Below are 19,066 nucleotides of genomic sequence, written 5' to 3'. Positions count from 1 at the left end.
TAAAGGGACTTCAGATAAATTTTTTTTCTGAATAACTTTTTAGCTTTCTAATTTTATATGATACATATGTATTAGTTTGTACTCATAAAATTAAATACCAGCTTAAATACCTGGAATTTGGTTAATGAAAAATAGAATTAAGATTACTCTCTCAAACATAGATATTTTCTCCCTTCCTTGAGAATTCCACTGAAATGACGAGTTCTGTACAAAAATGAATAGATCTATGGTGACAGAGAAAGTGGTGAGATTATTTTGATGTCTAGACCAGAGTCAACTACACCCCTCAGGGACAAAGTCTGCCTGCAGGCAGTGCTGTGCCTTGCCAGAGCCCTGGACTGGCACACCAGAGGGATAAGCGAAGAACACGGCTGTGGTCACCCCAGAGTGGCTGAGCAAGCCCATTCCCAATCTCTTAGCTGGCGTTTTCTAAAGAAAAATGGTAACTTTCTTGGTGTAGACTCTTGTGTGGGTACTGTGCCTGAAGAGAAAGAGAAACAAGGAGGATTGATGGGACATGAGGTCCCTGCAGTACAAATTGAATTCTGGAGAAAATAAGAGGAAAGTGGCCAGTGCCATCAAGAAGCCAGCAATTCCACTCCTAGATATTTACCCAAAGGACACAGAAACATTAATTGCAAAGGGCACCTGCACCCCTATGTTTATAGAGGCACTATTTACAATAGCTAAGCTTTGGAAACAACCCAAATGCCCAAAATTAGATGACTGGATCAAGAAGATGTGGTACATATACACAATGGAATATTACTCAGCAATCGAAAAAGATAAACTCATGCAATTTGCAGCATCATGGATGGAGCTGGAAGGGATCATGCTCAGTGAAATAAACCAGAAAGAAAAAGAAAAATACCAGAAGGTCTCACTCATAGCGGGAATCTAGAAAACCTAAATAAGGGACCAGGAAAAAGACTAATTATAGTAAAATAAAAATCAAAATCAACAAGCAACTATAAACCAGAGATGCACTGCAGTGGGGGGAAGAGGGAGTGGGATCAAAACAAGGGGGGTGGGAATTTTATGGGGACTATAACCAAGATGAAGATGCATACATTGTGCAAAAATGAAAAATGATGTTAGGGCCTCTCCTGGTGGCGCAGGGGTTGAGTGCTGGGCTGCGAAGCTGCCCGCAGCCTCTGCAGCACTGGTTCGATCCCTGGCCGCCGGGCAAGGGTCCCACATGGTGTGACAGACCTCTCCTGCCACCCCTGCTGCTCCCCTCAGCAGTGTATTTCAGTTGGTCTGCCTGTTCTGTTCCCTGCTCCGGCTCTGGTGAATTCTCTCACCCTCCCGCACTTCTGACTGTACCCAGTGCTTGTATAAATACATAAATAAATCTTTTTAAAAAATGATGTAAAGATATATAAAATTTTAAAAAATTAAAAATAAATTTAAAAAAAGAAGTCAATTAGCCAACCAAATCATTGGCATACTTTCAGATGCTCATCTCCAAACATACGTGCTGCTTTATTACTGGTCAATTATAGTATCCTGTCGATCTAGCACTGGGAAGGGTGGTAGACTCACTTCTTCCATTAAGAAGAAGGCGGAGGAGGAGAAGAAAGAAGAGGGGAAGAGCTAATATTCTTCCAAACAGTCCTCTTTGTATTGAGTACAGTGAAATTTGCATTAAAGCATATTTTGCCTCTAATGGGCAATTCTCTGTCTCAAGCAATTTCTTCAAAGGGATAGAATCCAGTACATATTTTTAAAACCTTCAGTTAAAATCTCATATTTGGATTATGTAATTGATCTTTAGGGTAGATGCAAAATGGGAGTTTTATTGCAACTCTTTGGATTTTACAGAGTAATTTTTCTTAAACTATTTCATTAAGGTTTAAAATGCATACTAACAGGTAAAAGATTATGATAGATTAAAAAATAAGACTTTTTTTTTGAAGCGATGTTAAGGACCCCAGGGAATTAAATGATGTAGATTAAAACACTGAAATCTATTCCAAACAATGCTAGCCACCTTCATTCATTACTAAAATGAAATGGAAAGGGAGACCCCACTGCTTAGTGCTTATAAAAATGACTTTTCCATACTGTTTCCAATCTTCATTTAAGAATTCTACATTACCAGGACTAGAGTATAGAAGAAGAGCATGAAAATATAAGAAGAACAAGACTATTTCAAGTTTTATTTCTAGAATGAGAAAGGTATACCAGACAAATGCAAAGGAAAATGTGAAGATTCACTATTATCTCTCTCTCTCACACACACACACACACACACACACACACACACCACAAGAAAACATAAATATGCATATTGGAATATATAAAATCAGAATGCAAAATATTGCTTAAAATAACGATCATGAAAAATTTAATATATCTCCTTGAGAATCTGACATCTAGTAAAAATAAAGAGAAGGATATAGGGAATTAGAGGAACATAATCAAGAAACTCAACTTAATACATATGTATAGAACTTTCTTCTTAAAAATAGCAAATAAACACTTTTTCCTGTTTATGGAAGATACGCCCAAATTAGTCATTACTTGATCACAAGAAAATCTTATATTTTAATGGTAAATTATAGATTATACTCTCAAAATTAGATAAATTAGAAATTAAGGCATTTAATATTGTATTCATTTGGCAAACTAGAAACACTCTTATCTACCTATCTATCAAACAGCTATCAAAGAGAAATAAAAAAAAATCATGTCAAATGCAATCCATGAATCAGGCAAGGATCCTCAATGGATGCTGCTAAGACTGGGATAGAAGTACGTTGGAAACAGTATATTCGTATATTGTACAGTGCTCAAGCATCACCACAAAGATTAAAAATTAATTACAGAGGTAAAACTACACCTGTACCATGGAAGGCTGCAACTGCAAGTGAACAAATAGCATCACCATAACAGGGCAACGTGACCTCATGTGCCTGCCGATCTGAAATACACTTTAGCAGGCCTGCAATGTCGCCGATGAATATTCTTGCCAAAAATGTTCAACCAGAATTTCAAGCCTTGACCTAATTTGCAGTTTACAGAAAATATAGCAGTAAGAAGAATATATAAACTGATTCTATGAAGAAATAAACAAGTCCAGAATATGGAATAGTGTGCAAAATAACTGATCTGATTACTTCAAAACATCAAAGTTTCAGGGAGGAAAAAAAGGAGAAGAAACTAATTTAAAGAGGCTAAAATATGTTTTTACCAAATGCGATACATAACCTTGATTGTATCCCGAATTCAAAAACATCTACAAAATACTTTTCGTACAAGAGCTGGGGAAATCTGAATAGGTACTGATAAAGCTATTGTTTTTATTTTTTGTAAGCACAGTGATGATATTTTGGTTTTCTAAGAGAATGCCCTTACACTTCGAAGATGCCTGATGCTGTCTGTAGATATATGTATGATATCTGCCCTCACATTGAAATGATTCAATGAAAAATCTAGGAATAAATAAAAATACCTCTTGTGTTTAATATATGTGTATATGTCCATGCAGAGCAGAGCAAGAAGGCAAAAGGGGGGCCTCCCCAGTGGTGCAGCGGTTGAGCGCTGGGTTGCGAAACTGCCCCACAGCCTCTGCAACGCAGGTTCAATCCCCGGCCACCGGCGAGAGTCCCACATGGCTCTCAGACATCTCCTGCCACCATCTGCCTGTTCTGCTGCTCGCTCTGGCTCTGGTGAATTCTCTCTCACCCTCCCACGCTTCTGACTGTACCCAGTGCTTATATAAATAAATAAATAAATCATTTAAAAAAAAAAAAAAAGAAGGCAAAAGGGACACATTAGTAATAAAGGTTAAACTAGAATACTCATTTTACTATTAGGTGGAATCATATGAAATTACCAATATTTGACCATTTTGAGCTATAAAATGACAACTTTATAGTTGGACACATGAATTGCCATAAGAGACACTAGAAAAGTGATTAAAGACCTACCATTAAAATGATTCTAGGAACCAGATAGCTTAATAGCTGACTTCTAACTAGGCTTTAAAGGAGATCATTTCTATGCTACACTATTTCAGATGCAACAAGATAGAAAAGTATTTAGTCCATGTTATGAATATAGCATAGCCTTAATAATAATATATAAATCTAAGAAAGACATTCCTTTTCCTCTAAAAGAAAGAAAACTACATACTCATCTCAGTCATTATGGATATAAAATTTAGGAAAAAGTAGCTATTCTGAGGACGTAAGGATAATTCCATCTCACGATATCTATTAATATAATTCATCATATCAATAAATTAAAGGAAAAATATAATTATTTCAACATATGCTGAAATGCTATTAAAATTCATCTGATATTTCTAATAAAAGATGTGAGTAAAATAGGATTACTTCCTGAGTTCTCAGTACATGTATTTTCTCATGTAATCTTTACACATTTACTTTTCAGAGGTAGAAGCTATAGGATTCCTGTTTCACTCCCTATGCTAAATATCTAGGGGAGGCTATGCTGAGTCACAGAGTACATATATTTAATTTTTGAAGAAACTGCTAAAATGGTTTACAGATTTGCATACCATTTTACATTCCCATCAGCAATGTATTTTCTCCAAGTCTATAGCTTGTATTTTCATTCTCTTAACAGTGTTTTTGGCAAAGCAAAATATATTTGACAAAGTCCAATTTCTCTAATTTTTACGGATGATGCTCTTAGTTTAATATCTAAAAATCTTTGCCTAGTTCAACAGGATTTTCTCTTAGGTTTTCTTCTCCAGGTTTTATATTTTGCATTTGGATGTAAGATCCATTTTGAGTTTATTTTTATAAAAAGTCTGAGGTTTAAGTCAAAGTTCAATGTTTGGCCTATGGCCATTGCAGTAGGTTTCCATTGTTGTTGAAAAAATTAGCATGACCTAGAGGATTAAAACAATGCCTCACAGCTCTGTAGGCCAGTGGTCTGGCATTGTTTGACCAGGAATTCTGCTCTAGGCTGAAATCAAGTTTACGGGCTGGGCTGGGTTCTTTTCTAGAGCTTCTGGGGAAGAATCTGCTTCCAAGTTAATTCTTGGAGTTGGCCAAATTCAGCTCCTCATGATTGTAGCCCACTGGCCCTTCTCTGTGCTGGCCTTCTGCCAACCAGGGGCACACTCTCAGGATCTAGAAGCTTGCCTGCATTCCTTGCCATGGAGCCACCTCTATCTTTAAGCAGCTACAGTGCACCAGATGCTTCTTGTGTTTTGTCTCTGATTTCCTCTTCTATGAACTGCCATGTAACCTAAGCACAAGAACAAAATCCATCATATTTGTAGTTTCTAGGATTGTGCAAGGAATGTACACCAGGTGGGAGAAGTGGCAGGAAATGTTTTTGGAAGTCATTTCAGGATTCTGCCTACCACATATATCCAATTACTCCAACATCATGTGTTGAAAATACTATCCCTTTGCTATTGAGTTGCCTTTGCACCTTTGTTAAAATCAATGACCATCTTTGTGTGGGTCTATTTCTGGACTGTCTATTGTTCAGTGCCACATTTCTTTGTGATGGCAACTTTAAGGTAAGCCTTAAAAATCAAGCAGTGTGCGACTTGTAACTTGATTCTTTTTGAAAGATGGTTTAGCTATTCTAGGTCATTTGCCTTTCTACGTAAATTTCAAAATCAGTTTTTCTGTATTTACAAGATATTCACTTGAGGTTTTCATTCAAATTACATTAATCTATGGATCAAGTCATGGGGAGTTAATATCTTAACTATATATAATTTTTTTAGATTTATTCCTAAATATTCAAAATATTTAGATTTAAGTAGTATTTTAAAATTAATTTCTACTTCCAACTGTTCAATATAAGGATATGGAAATGCACTGGATTTTTGAGTGCTAATCTTTTATCCTCAATCTTAAACTCTTACTGTTTCTAGAAGCTTCTTTTTTTTTGTAGATTCCTTGTTTCTACATCAATGATTATATTATCTGTAAGCTGGGCAATTCTCTTTCTCCCTTTGCAGTGTCTATGAATCTTATTTATTTTTCTTGCCTATTACTTTGGTGAGGATTACCAATACAACATAGAATAGAATTATAAGAGTAAATATCTTTGTCTCAGTCCAGAGACTGAGAAGAAAGCCTTCACCATTAAATAGGATGTTAGTTTTGGGTTTTTATATATGTCCATTATCAGTTTAAGGACATTTCTTTCTATCTGTAGCTTGCAAAAGCTTATTTTTTTTAAGCATGAAGGAAAAATGTTTTTGTCAAATACTTTTCTGTATCAACTGATATGATCATGTTGTTCTTTAGCATGTTAATGATATATTTTATTATTTAATATTTGAATATTGGCCTAGTCTTGAAATTTTGCCTTTTTTTGTGTGTGTTACCCTCACTGGCAGCTGGGGAATGAACTGGTGCTGCAGAGGCTGCGGGCAGCCTCGCAGCCCAGCGCTCAACCGCTGCGCCACCAGGGGAGGCCCCGAAATTTTGCCACTTTTACTTGTTGTGTTTAGTTGTGTTGGTGAATTTGATTTGCTAATATTTTGTTGAGGATTCTCAATGCCATGAGAAACATTGGTCTATAGTCTTACTTTCTAGTAATGCTGTCTGGCTTTGGGATTTGTGTAATTCTGTTCTCTCAAAATGATTTGGAAAATGCTTATCCCTCTTCCATTATTTAGAAGAGATTTTTTTTATAATTGATGTATTTTTTTTCAAAGAAGCATTTACCATTGAAATCATCTGGGTCAATAGTTTTTTTTTAAATGTTTTAAACTATGAATTCTATTTCTTTAATATATATGTGATGACTAAGTTTATCTATTTGTCCTTGAATGAATTTTGGCAGTTTGTCAAAAATTGCCAGTTGGATGCAGTTTATCCATTTTGTTGAATTATATGTGTAGGTTGTTCATAGCATCCCCTTACTATCCCCTTAATGTCTCTAAGGTCTGTCATAATACTCCACTTTCATTTTTTGTATTAGTGATTTTTGGACTATTTCTTTTTGTCTGTCAGGCTAGAAATTCATCAATTTTATGGATCTCAAAAGAAGTAATTTTGGCTATTGATTTCTTTATTGTTCCTCTATTTTCATTGATTTTGACTCAAATCTCTTATTATCCTTCCTTTAGCTTGCTTTGGGTTTAGTTTACTCAGTCTTCTAATCCTGGAAGACTAGGTTGTTGATCTGAGAACTTCCTTGTCTTCTAAGATGAGCATTTAGTGCTATGAGTTCCTTTCTGAACAACTTTTATTACGTGTTCACTTTTCCTTTACTACAAGATACTTTTTAAATTCCCTTGATGTTTTATCTTTGAACCTTATTTTTTTTTTTTTTTAGAATTGTGTTAAGTTCCAAAGATCTTGGGATTTTCCATTTATTTTTTGTTATGTATTTCTAGTTTAGATCCACTATGACAGAGAACAAACATTGCATGATCTGAATTCTCTTAGTCTGTAAGATTAGTTTGATGACTTGAAACGTGTCTGTTTCACTGTATCTATGTGCACTTGAAAAGAATGTGTATTTATGCTGTTCTGGGGCAGAGTGTTCTATAAATGGCAATTAAACTCAGTTGGTTAATGGTATTGTTCAGTTCTTTTACCCTCTTGTTTTTGCTGTCAATTTGTAATACTGATACATGGGGTGGTATTGCAGTTTTCACCTATATTTCTCTTTTCAGATTTGTCAGTTTTTGCTTAATGCGTTTTAAGGCTCTTTTGTTAGAGGTATACATCTTTTATGTAGTCATGTTTTCTTGGTGAATTGAGACTAACATTATGTAACATTCTATTTTTCCTGGTAAATTTTCCTCCTCTGAAGACTATTTTGTCTCACAAATACAGCTAATCTAATTTCAGTTTGATTGGTGTTAACATGATCAAGACTTTTTCATCCTTTTATTATATTTAACCTATCTATATCACTATACTTCTTTTCTTATAGACAACCTATCAGCATGTATTTGAGATTTGCTTTTCCACTTTGATAATTTCTTTCTTTTAATTGCTGCCCTTATACCACTTAAATGTAATTATTAATATATTTGGATTTAGAGCAATTACCATCTTATTCCTGCTTTTCTGTTTGTTCCTTCTGTTTTTTTTTTTTTTTTCAGCATTTTCCTCTCTGTCTTCTGAGTTATTTGAATTTGTTTTATATTTCATATCATCTATTGGATTTTTTTTTACTATATTTCATTGTTTGGACTTTTTACTGGTTGACCTAGAAGTTGCGATATAAATACTTAAATTTTCATGGCCTACTTTGAAATAATATTTTACCACTTCAAGTGGAAAGTAGGAAACTTACTACCTTGCAGATTATTTTATTCTCTCCCTTTATCACAGCCCCATAAAACAATGCTAAATTTTTTCCCCAATGACCATATACAGTGTAAAGATTTTTAGAGGAAAAAAATAGTCGATTGTTTTAAACAGATATTTACAGTTTCTGTTGCTCTCCTTTATTGCTGCAGCTCAAAATTTCTCTCTAATATAATTTATAGTCCTTCTGAAGAAATTCTTTTAGTTATTTTTTTAGAGTAAGTTTGATAGTGAAAAAATTCGTTCTTGCTTTTGTACTGATTGGAATTTCTCATAATCTATTTTCAAGTTCACAGACCCGCATCTGTCATCCTTTATTTTGTTGTTAAGCCATATTTTTCTGGTTATTATATTTTCAGTTCTAAAATTTCCATTTATTTATTTTTTTGTATCTTCTATTTCTCTACTGATTTTTTCCATTTTTCTGTTTCTTTCCATTGTGATTGCTCTTTCTTCTTGGGGCATGGTTATAATAGCAGTTTTAACGACTTGGTGTGTTACTTTCAATATCTGTACTATCCTGGGATTGATAGCTGTTGATTGTCTTTTCCCTTATGAGATAGTAACATTCTCCTGTTTTTTTGTTTTGTTTTGTTTTTGTTTTTATAGGCTGAGTGATTTTGGATTTGTCCTTGCCATTTTGAATATGACTATATTAAGTGACTCCAAACCTGGATATGCTGAATGCCATAGCATTCTTCTATGGAGAATTTTGATATTCTGTTTTTATCAAAAAGCAATCATATTAGGACTGAGGTCAAGTTCTTACATGATTTCCATTGCCTGTGGTTCCACTATCAGTTCAGTTTCAAAGTCTTTACAGTGCTATTCAGATCTGTCTTGCATTTGTGCCAGAGAGTATTCATTCTGGAGCTCTCTCCTGTAGTTTGTCTTTGGTGTGCTGTTTGGGGTCAGCTATAGGCATACACAACTGGAGGATAAGCCCAAAAGCTTATTATTTACAACCTTATTGGATCATTTTCTTGAGCTCCTTCCTCTACACAATCTCCTTCACGTTTTCTGGCTTCACAAAGCCTAGAGCTTTAGCTTTCCCATCAGGACATATATTTCCAATGATTTTTAAATAACATTGCATCTGTTTTCACAGCCAGGTGGTGATTGGACCAAGAGGGAAAAAAGATGGAACAAGAATGCTCCCCAAGGCCTCAGTACCTCAGTATCTTTGTTGGAATTTTAGGCATCTGCCCAGCTGTTGCTGCCATCACCACCACTGCTATCTAAGGAGTCTCTCATTGATTGGGATGAGAGAGAATGAAACGAACAACAGCAAAATGAGAGGATTATTCCTGATCTTCTTACTCACAGGGTTTCTTTTCCTCTTCCTTTGCCTATCTCCTTTTCTGAACCCCCAAACAAGAGAATTTCATTTGCAGTTCTTTCTGTCTTTTTTGTTTCATAGTTATGGTCTTTGAAATGCTTTAGAGTCCCAGTCAAGAGATTCCAGTAGAAAAAAAAGAGAGACTCACCACTGGTTCCATAGTATCCTGAATTCATGTTCCCTTCCCAATCTGCCTGTCACTGTTTACTTTTAAGAGTTCTCAGATAAGTGCTACATGCATTCTGTCCCGGGCTTTTAGTTACATTCAGTGGAAGAGTTATGGGAGGGGGTGTAAATACGCTCACTCTGTCTTACCAGAACTAGAATCTCTCCCAAAGCTGTTTGAAAAACAACTTCTATCTATTGCAGTTAATTAAAATCAGTTTTTTTTTTCAGATTTTATCTATTACTTAAAGTAAAGGCACATCTATTATTTAAAGTAAGTTACCAATATTGGATCCTATTTTATGTTACAGCTTAATAATTCCTCTTCAATAAAGCAGAAGATTCACTGGTAAACTTAAAAAATGGTGGAACTTATTGCTTTTGATGTTCTCAAGAGCATGTTGGAGAAGATAAATAAGAATGCATCTCATAGGCTAGAGTGGACAGTTGTGAAGAGAAAGACTGTACCTTTGGAACACAGAAGATTCTGTGCATAGAAAGCAAGCATGTAGGCCTCCAGGTGGTATTAGGACCTGCTAAAATTTAGGAACTGGTAATTCATAATACTCATAAAACCTAGGCTATTTTAAGGTCAACTTTAGGTTCCAATATCTCTAATGGAATATGTCAAACTAGATTGATATGAGCAATAACTATTTGGATTTATGAAATAATTTTAGAAGAACTAAGGAAGGTAGAATAATTTTAAATGGGGGCTAGGAGGAATATAAAGTATAAATCTATATTCAAATGAGAAAATTGGTTTTCAATATTTTATGACAGAAAGTATTTCTCAGATCTTATTGATACAATGGATATAAATCATATAAATAGGTACAGTCTCAATGCAAAATAATGAAACTGATAAAAAGTAATGAAATGGTACAAATTAAATATATGAAAATATTCCAAGCAAAGATTATTATGTTAAGGAAATAGAAACATGCTTTAGAAGGAATCTTTCTGAGCTGTTGGATAAATAGAAAACTTTTTGTGAGCATTTTTCTTTAAGAAGTTTATCATTTTGAATCTAGAAATAGAAACTGCCTGTAGAATTGGTGAATCTAGTTACTAGATAAAATGAACTAAGCTCCCTAGAGACTATTTCTTTCTATCTCATATGTAAGCCATGATTTCACAAACATAATTAATTAGTAACAATTTATATGTGTGTATGTGTGTGCATGTATATGCCATTGGCAGTAAATGAGTATTTGGATAAGAAAAAGCTAGGAGGTGGTCATTTGGGAATTGTTACAGCAACATTTGTTATATACTCATTATGTATCCTAAATTCTTTATACACTTAATCTTCATAACAATCTAAAGAGGTAGATATTACTGTTACTCTAATTTTACATATAAGAAAATTAAGGCATAAGGAATGAAGTTTATTGCTTAAGATCCCACAACTATTAAAAGCGGGAGGCAGGGGTTGGGACTCCCCAAAGTGTGTGTGCCGATGCCATATTAATATATAAATGAAACAAATTATCAAACATGTATGAGACTGTGGATGCTAGAAAAGAAACCAAACAGAACAATGATATATTGAGGGAAATTAATTATACTACACCTCCATTTTATATTGAATTAATGTATTCTCACCTCAGTAATAAAGAAGGTCTGTATGCAAGCAGAAGTATTTAATTCTGCTATCACTTAAGATTTAAAAATATTACTAAGGACAGTTCTCTCTTCACCTTCATGTGCATTGCTATGATGGTGGTTATTAAAAGTTTTTGTAGTTAAAGATACTTTGATAAAGAAAGCATTCTCAGATATCATAAAAAGAGGATGGGTTATGGGCTTCCCCGGTGGCGCAGCGGTTGAGCGCTGGGTTGCGAAGCTGCCCGCAGCCTCTGCGGCGCCGGTTCGATCCCCGGCTGCTCCCCGGCCACCGGAGGAGGGTCCCATATGGCGCGCAGACCTCTCCTGCCGCCCTCTGCTCCCCTCAGCAGTGTACTTCGGTCCTTCTGCCTGCTCTGCTCCCTGCTCTGGCTCTGGTGAATTCTCTCACCCTCCCGCGCTTCTGACTGTACCCAGTGCATGTATAAACAAAAGAAACAAACAAACAAATAAATAAATAAAACATGCCTCTATTTAAAAAAAAAAAAAAAAAAGAGGATGGGTTATAAACCCAAAGTAGAATTTGAATGTAATTAAATAATGATAGTGAAGGCATCACACTAGCAAAAAGTTATTTGCAGTTATTTACAATTAATACAGGCTGGTATGTACAATTTTTGTTTAATTTGTGGAAGACGCGGACAACAGGCTGACATGGGATCCTACATGGGATTGGGAAAGGGATCATGAGGGTCATAAATTCATATAACTGAGGAAGACAAAAAACCCTACCCCACCCCCCTTAGCTACTTTGGACCAGGATTCGACTTGTTTACCTTTAACTGTGCTGGGCCAAGGAGAAAACCTGCATAGGAAAATTTCTGTACTGCTTGGGCAAGCCAACTCAGTCACTGAGGATGGATGAAAATTTCCAGTATTTGTTTCATTCAGATCTGTCTTATAAAAGCACACCCCTCTCCCCCCCCCCTGAGGATTTGTTAATCAAGGTAGATTGCAGGATTGCAGGCCTCAGGGATAAGCTTACTTATTTAGGGTGACAAAAGAAAGTACTCCTTGGGCCTGCCAGCTCTGGGCTCAGGTTCCCAGGGTGGGAGTCTGGCTCTGCAGATGACAATGAGTCACTTTGCTGGGCTGGACTTGCCCAGCCTAGGAGGTAGCTGCTACTAATATCCAGGTGACTCACAGAGAGGTTATGTGCTTACAATTCATTATCTAACATTTGGCATACTGTAAGTCTTCAATAAAAGCTACCTCTTATTGTTTGAGATGTTAGAAGCCAAACTCTGGAAACTGAAGAAGCCATGTTGGTGAGACCACTGTCCAATGCCATCTGTAATACAAGTTCTCTATTGCTCTGGTTACAAGGTTTTCTGCTCTAGTACCTAGATATTTTTTTTTTAAGATTTATTTATTTATTCATACAAGAACTGGGGTACAGGCCAGAGGTGTGGGGGTGGTAAGAGGATTCACCAGAGACAGAGTAGGGAACAGAACAGGCAGACTGACTGAAATACACTTCTGAGGGGAGCAGCAGGCGAGATAGGCGAGGTCTGTAGCACCATGTGGGTAGCTCCCTGGCTGGCTGGGGATCAAACTTATGCTGCAGAGGTTGCAGATTGCTTCATAGTGCTGTCCTTAACCCCTTGCGCCACGAGGGAGGCTCCAAGTGCCCAGATATTTTGAGGACATGGTCTAGTGTGTCTATTAGGGGAGCCTAGGAATATTTGCACTACGGTATGGGCTCCATTCTCATGTGCTTCGTTATTTCCATGTGGTGTCCTATCTCCAACTAAGGATGGATTTATACACAAAATGAATTACCATGGCCAGAATGTTCTGCCTTGTTAGCTTTTGACTTTTATTTGTAAATATCTGTGATCATTTGGTAGATAATCTTGTTTGCTGGTTAACAGTAGAGTTGGTCTTAGAGATAGAGAGGTTAGGTTTTCCTAACCACCAGTATTAATAATGTATTCTACAGCATCCAGAGTCTAACCAAGAAACAATTCTTCTTTTTTTTTTAATATGAAAACCTCCAAAATAATAGTAAAGAAGTCTTTTCTTTTTCTCTAGAATTTTGAGAATCAAAGCTCTCGTGATTTGTTATAAATGCTATATTAAAATATTTTATTATTTTTAAAAGAAAGTGACTCAGTGTAGGATAAGAAATTTGAATATGCTTATGACAAGCCTTAAAAACGAAGAATTTGATTCATATGTGAAGATCAGTCTGTGTTTCTCTAAGCATAAGATCATTGGTGTTTCAAAGTTATCTTCATAAAAATGCAATTTCATATTAATATATCAAATCTTATAAAACATTTTATTTCTACTGTGATAATTTGTGTTTGCATGACAATTTTATAGGGATAAAAACATCTCAAATACATGCTTAATAACTTAAAAGAAAAATGTAGAATTAATAAAAAATCAAGGAGAACGTAATGTAGAGTATGTAAATAAATTATATGTCAAGTGAGGATGTTTGAATTCTTAGAAATGCACATTTGCATTTCTGCCCCTTGGGCTTCCCCATTCATGTCATTTTATTATAGCTCCAATTTACTTACATTCTGGTATTTTATTGAAAGAATCTGAGATGTAAGTTGGTTAATGAGACATTGCCATGTAAACAAGCAGTCTGACTAAATATAGTCTAAATGATGGACAACTATCATTTAAAAATGATAATAAGATTGAGGATTTCTTTGATGGGATTATAAACCATGACAGAAAAGTGGAGCATATGACAGTATCATAACCAAATTTATGTCACATTTGTGTCTGCAATTGTACATACACTAACTTATGACCCTGTTCTATTATATTATTCTCATATGTTCTATTTCCCTCACACTAATCAGTGCACAGTGGCTCCTTCTCCTCTAGTTAGCCCCCGCCTTCCCCCACTGTAGATGCTGAGGAACTCAAACTGAAGGTGTAGGTGTGTCTGACCCTGGGCAAATCTGACATTATTTACTATGAGCTTCTTTTCCACTTGGGGTTAGGAAGTTTAAACCAGCCGTTGGTTCCCAAGTGTGATACTGGAACCAGCAGCATCAGCATTGTCTGGAATGTGATAGCACAGATTCTTGGACTCTAACCCAGACATACCAAATCAGAAACTTTGGGGCTTAATGACCCCTCTAGGTGATTCTGACACTCAAGTTTGAGAACCATTGCTTTTAATGAGGCTTTGTTGTCCTGTCTTCTGTCTGTCTGGGTTGACTTCCTGCGTACTCACATACCTACGCATATTTCAGCTTCCCCCAATGATTTCCACACGGGTGGTCTCTCTGCCTAGATTTCAGATCAACCTGCTATTTCCCAGCTGACATTTCTACCTTGCGTATCAGACTGGCATCCTGTCAGCTCCTTTCCATAAATACAACACTATACCTTCCTGCCCTTACTACTCTTCCTTCCTAGCTGGTGGCCAAGTCTGTCACCAAATTATTTATGCCATTTGGAGTCAACTCCTATGGGGGATAACCCTCCATCAGACCAAAATAACACTGGCCTAAATTGACCTTCAGGCTCCTCCTCTTGGATGCTATGATTGACATGACTATCTTTCTTTTTCAGGCCCTGTCCTATAATCTGGATAGTTGTTTCAATCTGCCTTAAGCCCCATTATCAAACTCCATTCTCCCTGGTGATTCTAATATCAAGAGACTGAATAAGCTATATGACATGTATTTGAAGTCAATGAATGTCTTTGGAAAACACTATTGGAGAGTTAACACTTTAGGGTAGTTTTTTATTTGGGGTCAGCCTCTATAGGGGAAAGAAAGATAATGGTAGAAAATGAGTTATATTTCAATTACTCTAAGAAAATGTTCACATCACTAATTTAGTTTCTGTTATTCAATTTACCTGATAGGTATACAATTCTTTTTCTTTTGGGGACTGGTATCCTCTAACTTTGACTTTCCAAGCCCAGTTTTTTTTTTTTTTCCCTGCATGGATCTACTTATTGAATTTTATTTTCCATCAACCTGAACACACTACCTTGCTGATAGTTCACAGTTGCTGCAGTTTAGTGCAATGTGTACTCATCCATAGGAGCCTACAGGAAACCACTACTGTGAAAGAAATTGCAGGTCATATTTACATGCCTAGAAAGTACTTCCACAAGCATTTCAAAACACTCTTCATTCACCTTTGGTCAAAGCCCTTTATGTGTTTAGCAATATTTACAGTACTCCAAGAGGCCTTTCCCCCCCTCCCCCCGATTTTGGCTTAAAGCATAGTCACTTGACCTAGTTTAGACATCCTTCTTGTTCGAAAGGTATGAGTCTTATTTTTGCTTTATTTATCAAATGTATAGAAAATTATCAGTAAATGCTTAACAACAACAATCTACACTTGTGGTTATATTCACTTAATTTTTCAGACAGCAATTATTTATTCTATCATCTCCTTGCAGGTACTATACTGGTGCTGGAATAACAGAGTCCTTGTCTGAAATAATCTTGTAAGTTCTTTTCCAGTCAGCTGGATCTTTGCCAGTCAGATGTGGTAGGTATGGATTTTTCTTACAGAGGATGGGAGGGGGCCAGAGAGGGCTTGCATGATCATTGAGGTGTATGGCTTTGAGAAATAAAATGTGATTTACCTAGAGTATTTTTGTATACTGGGACATATAAAAATATGACACAAGTCAAATAAACAAATAAAGACAGCAACATTTTCTAATAGATTTATGCATTTTCACTATTGGCACACACTATTCATTTCTGTCAAATCATCTACTATCTTTATATTTTAGATTTATAGCAATCATCTTCAGACACTGTTTATGGGAGCACCCCTGACTGAAGCTTTGACTCCCATTTCCTTTGAGAATTGTCTAACGTGTATATGGCATTCCTCTGACTGAACATATGACTGGTCAATCAAGTGTGTTTAAGCATTTTCTGTGTCCACAGTCATATCCTAAGTGCTGTGAGGGATTGAAAACTAAACAAATTTCCATTCTTATTGGTATTATAGCTTTTTCTGTATAAATTCTACTGAACTATGGGTCTCTTGAGGACAAGATTTGATTTAATCACTCTGTAAACTCCATAACATGTCACATAGTACCCAATGGGTATTATTAAATGGAAGAATTCATAGATAAACTCATTTCTAGGGACAGATGGTAGACAGACATCACCTTGAGAGTTCTAGAATTCTAGGAAAAATCAGTTTGGTTGGTAACAGGTCATATTGTTTGACCTTGTGAAAGAAGGTCAACTTAACCCAAGGAGAGCTAGTACACAGACTTGCTATTGTACTCTTGACCCAGTCAGCAACACAAGAAATGAAACAGCATATTTCTTTTGTTAAACAGCACCACTCACCTGATCTGCAGCCAAGTCAGCATGGGGGTAGTTCCTCCTCCAAATACCCAAACTGTGAAGAACACAAGGAGTAGTGTGGTGGTAAACATCATTTGTTTGGGCTGAGATTCTGTGTTCCGAATGGCTAAGGCAAATGCTATTGCTCCTCGCAAACCTTGTAGAGGAAACCAAAAGTGAAAAATTTCATGAGTCTCTTTCTTGAATTCATCTTTGTAATTTGCTGATAAATAAAATTACTTTTTTTAAGTTAAAATTTTGTTTTTTGTTATATTTATAGAGTCACATGTAGTTGGAAGAAATGACTTTCCGCCTAACGATAACATTCTGCAAAAGTATAGTAGAATCTCATAACCAGAATTTCAATATTGGTACAGTTTAGATACAGTACATTTTTGTAAACAATTAGCTCCCTCATGTTGCCTTCTTTTCATCCATTAGACTTATCTTCGAAGTTTTTTTTTGTATGTATCAATGTATGTATGTATGTAGGTAGGTAAGTAGATAGGTAGGTAGTTGAGATAACACTGTTGTTTGTGCTTTAGAAGTACAGGATCTGGGGGCCTCTCTGGTGGTGCAAGAGGTTAAGAACAACCTATGAAGGTACCCACAGCCACTGTAACATGAGTTTGATCCCTGGCCAGGGAGCTACCCACATGACATAGCAGAACTCTTCTGTCTTGCCTGCTGCTCCCCTCAGCAGTGTATTTCAGTCAATATGCCTGTTCTGCTCCCCACTCTGTCTCTGGTGCACTCTGTCTCTGTCCCACAGTTCTAATTTGCATAAATAAATAAATCTTTTTTTTTAAAAAAGATAAAAGTACTGGATCTCCTTCTCCAGTGGTTACCACACTACACCCAGCACCAAAACATCCACAGTCCTCCACAACAGTCTGTTGTGCTTCCTCCCCTCTGTGTTCTTGCCTCTCCCTCTCTGGTAGCCTCCATTCTACCTTCAGATTACTAGCATTTGTAATTAGTTTGACTTTTCTGGATCTTTTATTTTTATTTTTTTTCTTTATATTCCACATTCAAGTGACACCATCTGGTATTTCTCCTTCTCCTTCTGACTTATTTAGATTAGTATAATCCCCTACAGCTCCATCCATTTTGTCACAAACAGTGAGAGTTTATCTTTCTTAATCACTGGGTAGTAGTCCATTGCACATATATCACATCTTCGTGATCCATTCATATGGTTTTGGCACCTAAGTAGTTTCCATAGTTTGGTTATTGTAAATACTCCTATGGAATATGATTATATATTTTCTTTTAAGGTAGTTTTTTGTATCCTTTGGATAGATGCTTAGGAATGGAATTGCTGGGTCATATGAAAGAAATGCAAATCAAAACCACAATGAGATACTTCCTCACATGTGTGAGAATGGCTCACCTCTTGTTGCCCTTTAATAATCACATCTACTTCTCTCAAATGTACTCCTTTCTTAACTTCTGGCCACTAATGATCAGTTCTCCACTTCTATTTTTTTTTTATTTAAATAATGTTATAGAAATGGGATCACTAATTATTTAGCCTTTTTTTGGTATCATTTTTCTTTCACTCAGCATAATTCTCTGGATATTCATACAGGTTGTTGAATGTATCAATAGTTTCATCTTTTTTATAGCCATGCAGTATTCCACAATATAGATGTTCCACAGTTTGTTCAACCTATTGAATCTATTGAAAGATATTAATAGATATCCTTCAGTCTATTGAAAGGATCTACATTGTTTCCAGTTTTGTCTATTACAAAGGCCACTGTGTGTGTGACCATAAATTTTTACTTATCTGAGATAAATGCCAAGGAAGACATCACTGAGTTTTAAGGTATTTACATATTTTTAAAGCAATTGCCAAACTGTATTCTAAACAGCTATGACATTTAACATCCCCAACCAACAAAATATAAATCGTTAAGTTTTTCTGTGTCTTTGTAAGCCTTTGATGTCACTGTTTTTTATTTTAGCAATGCTGATAGGTATGTGGTAATAAGTCATTGTGGTTTTAATTTGCATTACCTAGACAGTAATAATGTTGAGCATTTTAAACTGTAATTATTTGTTAATTTTATAATCTCCTGAGAAAAATGTCTTATGTTTCTTTCTCATTTTCTAATTGGATTGTTGGATTTTTGATTGTTGAGTTTGAGAGTTATTTATATATTCTAGAAAATAGTGCTTTGTAAGATATCCTGTTTGCAATATTTCCTTCCACTTGATAACTTATTTTCCATCCTCTTAAGAAACTCTTTCACACAACAAAAAGTTTGAATTTTGATGAGGTCTAATCTGTTGATTTTTCCTCTTAGAATCATGTGTTTGGAGCTAAGTCTAAGAATTTCTCTTAGAACGAG

The 19,066-nt window shown here is 35.8% G+C and overlaps 1 protein-coding gene across 1 annotated transcript in view; it reads right to left on the bottom strand.

Annotated features, from left to right (window-relative positions):
• SLC9A9 (solute carrier family 9 member A9) overlaps positions 1-19,066 on the bottom strand; it is a 630,868-nt gene that overhangs the window by 184,746 nt on the left and 427,056 nt on the right. The window contains exon 12 of the mRNA XM_054700753.1: positions 16,713-16,866. Within this exon, the coding sequence (XP_054556728.1) occupies positions 16,713-16,866 (154 nt within the window). The remainder of the gene's footprint in view (positions 1-16,712; positions 16,867-19,066) is intronic.

This window comes from Talpa occidentalis, unplaced genomic scaffold (assembly GCF_014898055.3).
Source record: "Talpa occidentalis isolate TD23 unplaced genomic scaffold, MPIMG_talOcc4v2.1 talOcc4.4, whole genome shotgun sequence".
Lineage (NCBI taxonomy): Eukaryota > Metazoa > Chordata > Mammalia > Eulipotyphla > Talpidae > Talpa > Talpa occidentalis.
The sequence above is the reverse complement of the archived record's forward strand: the minus strand, read 5'-3'. Positions and strand labels throughout refer to the sequence as shown.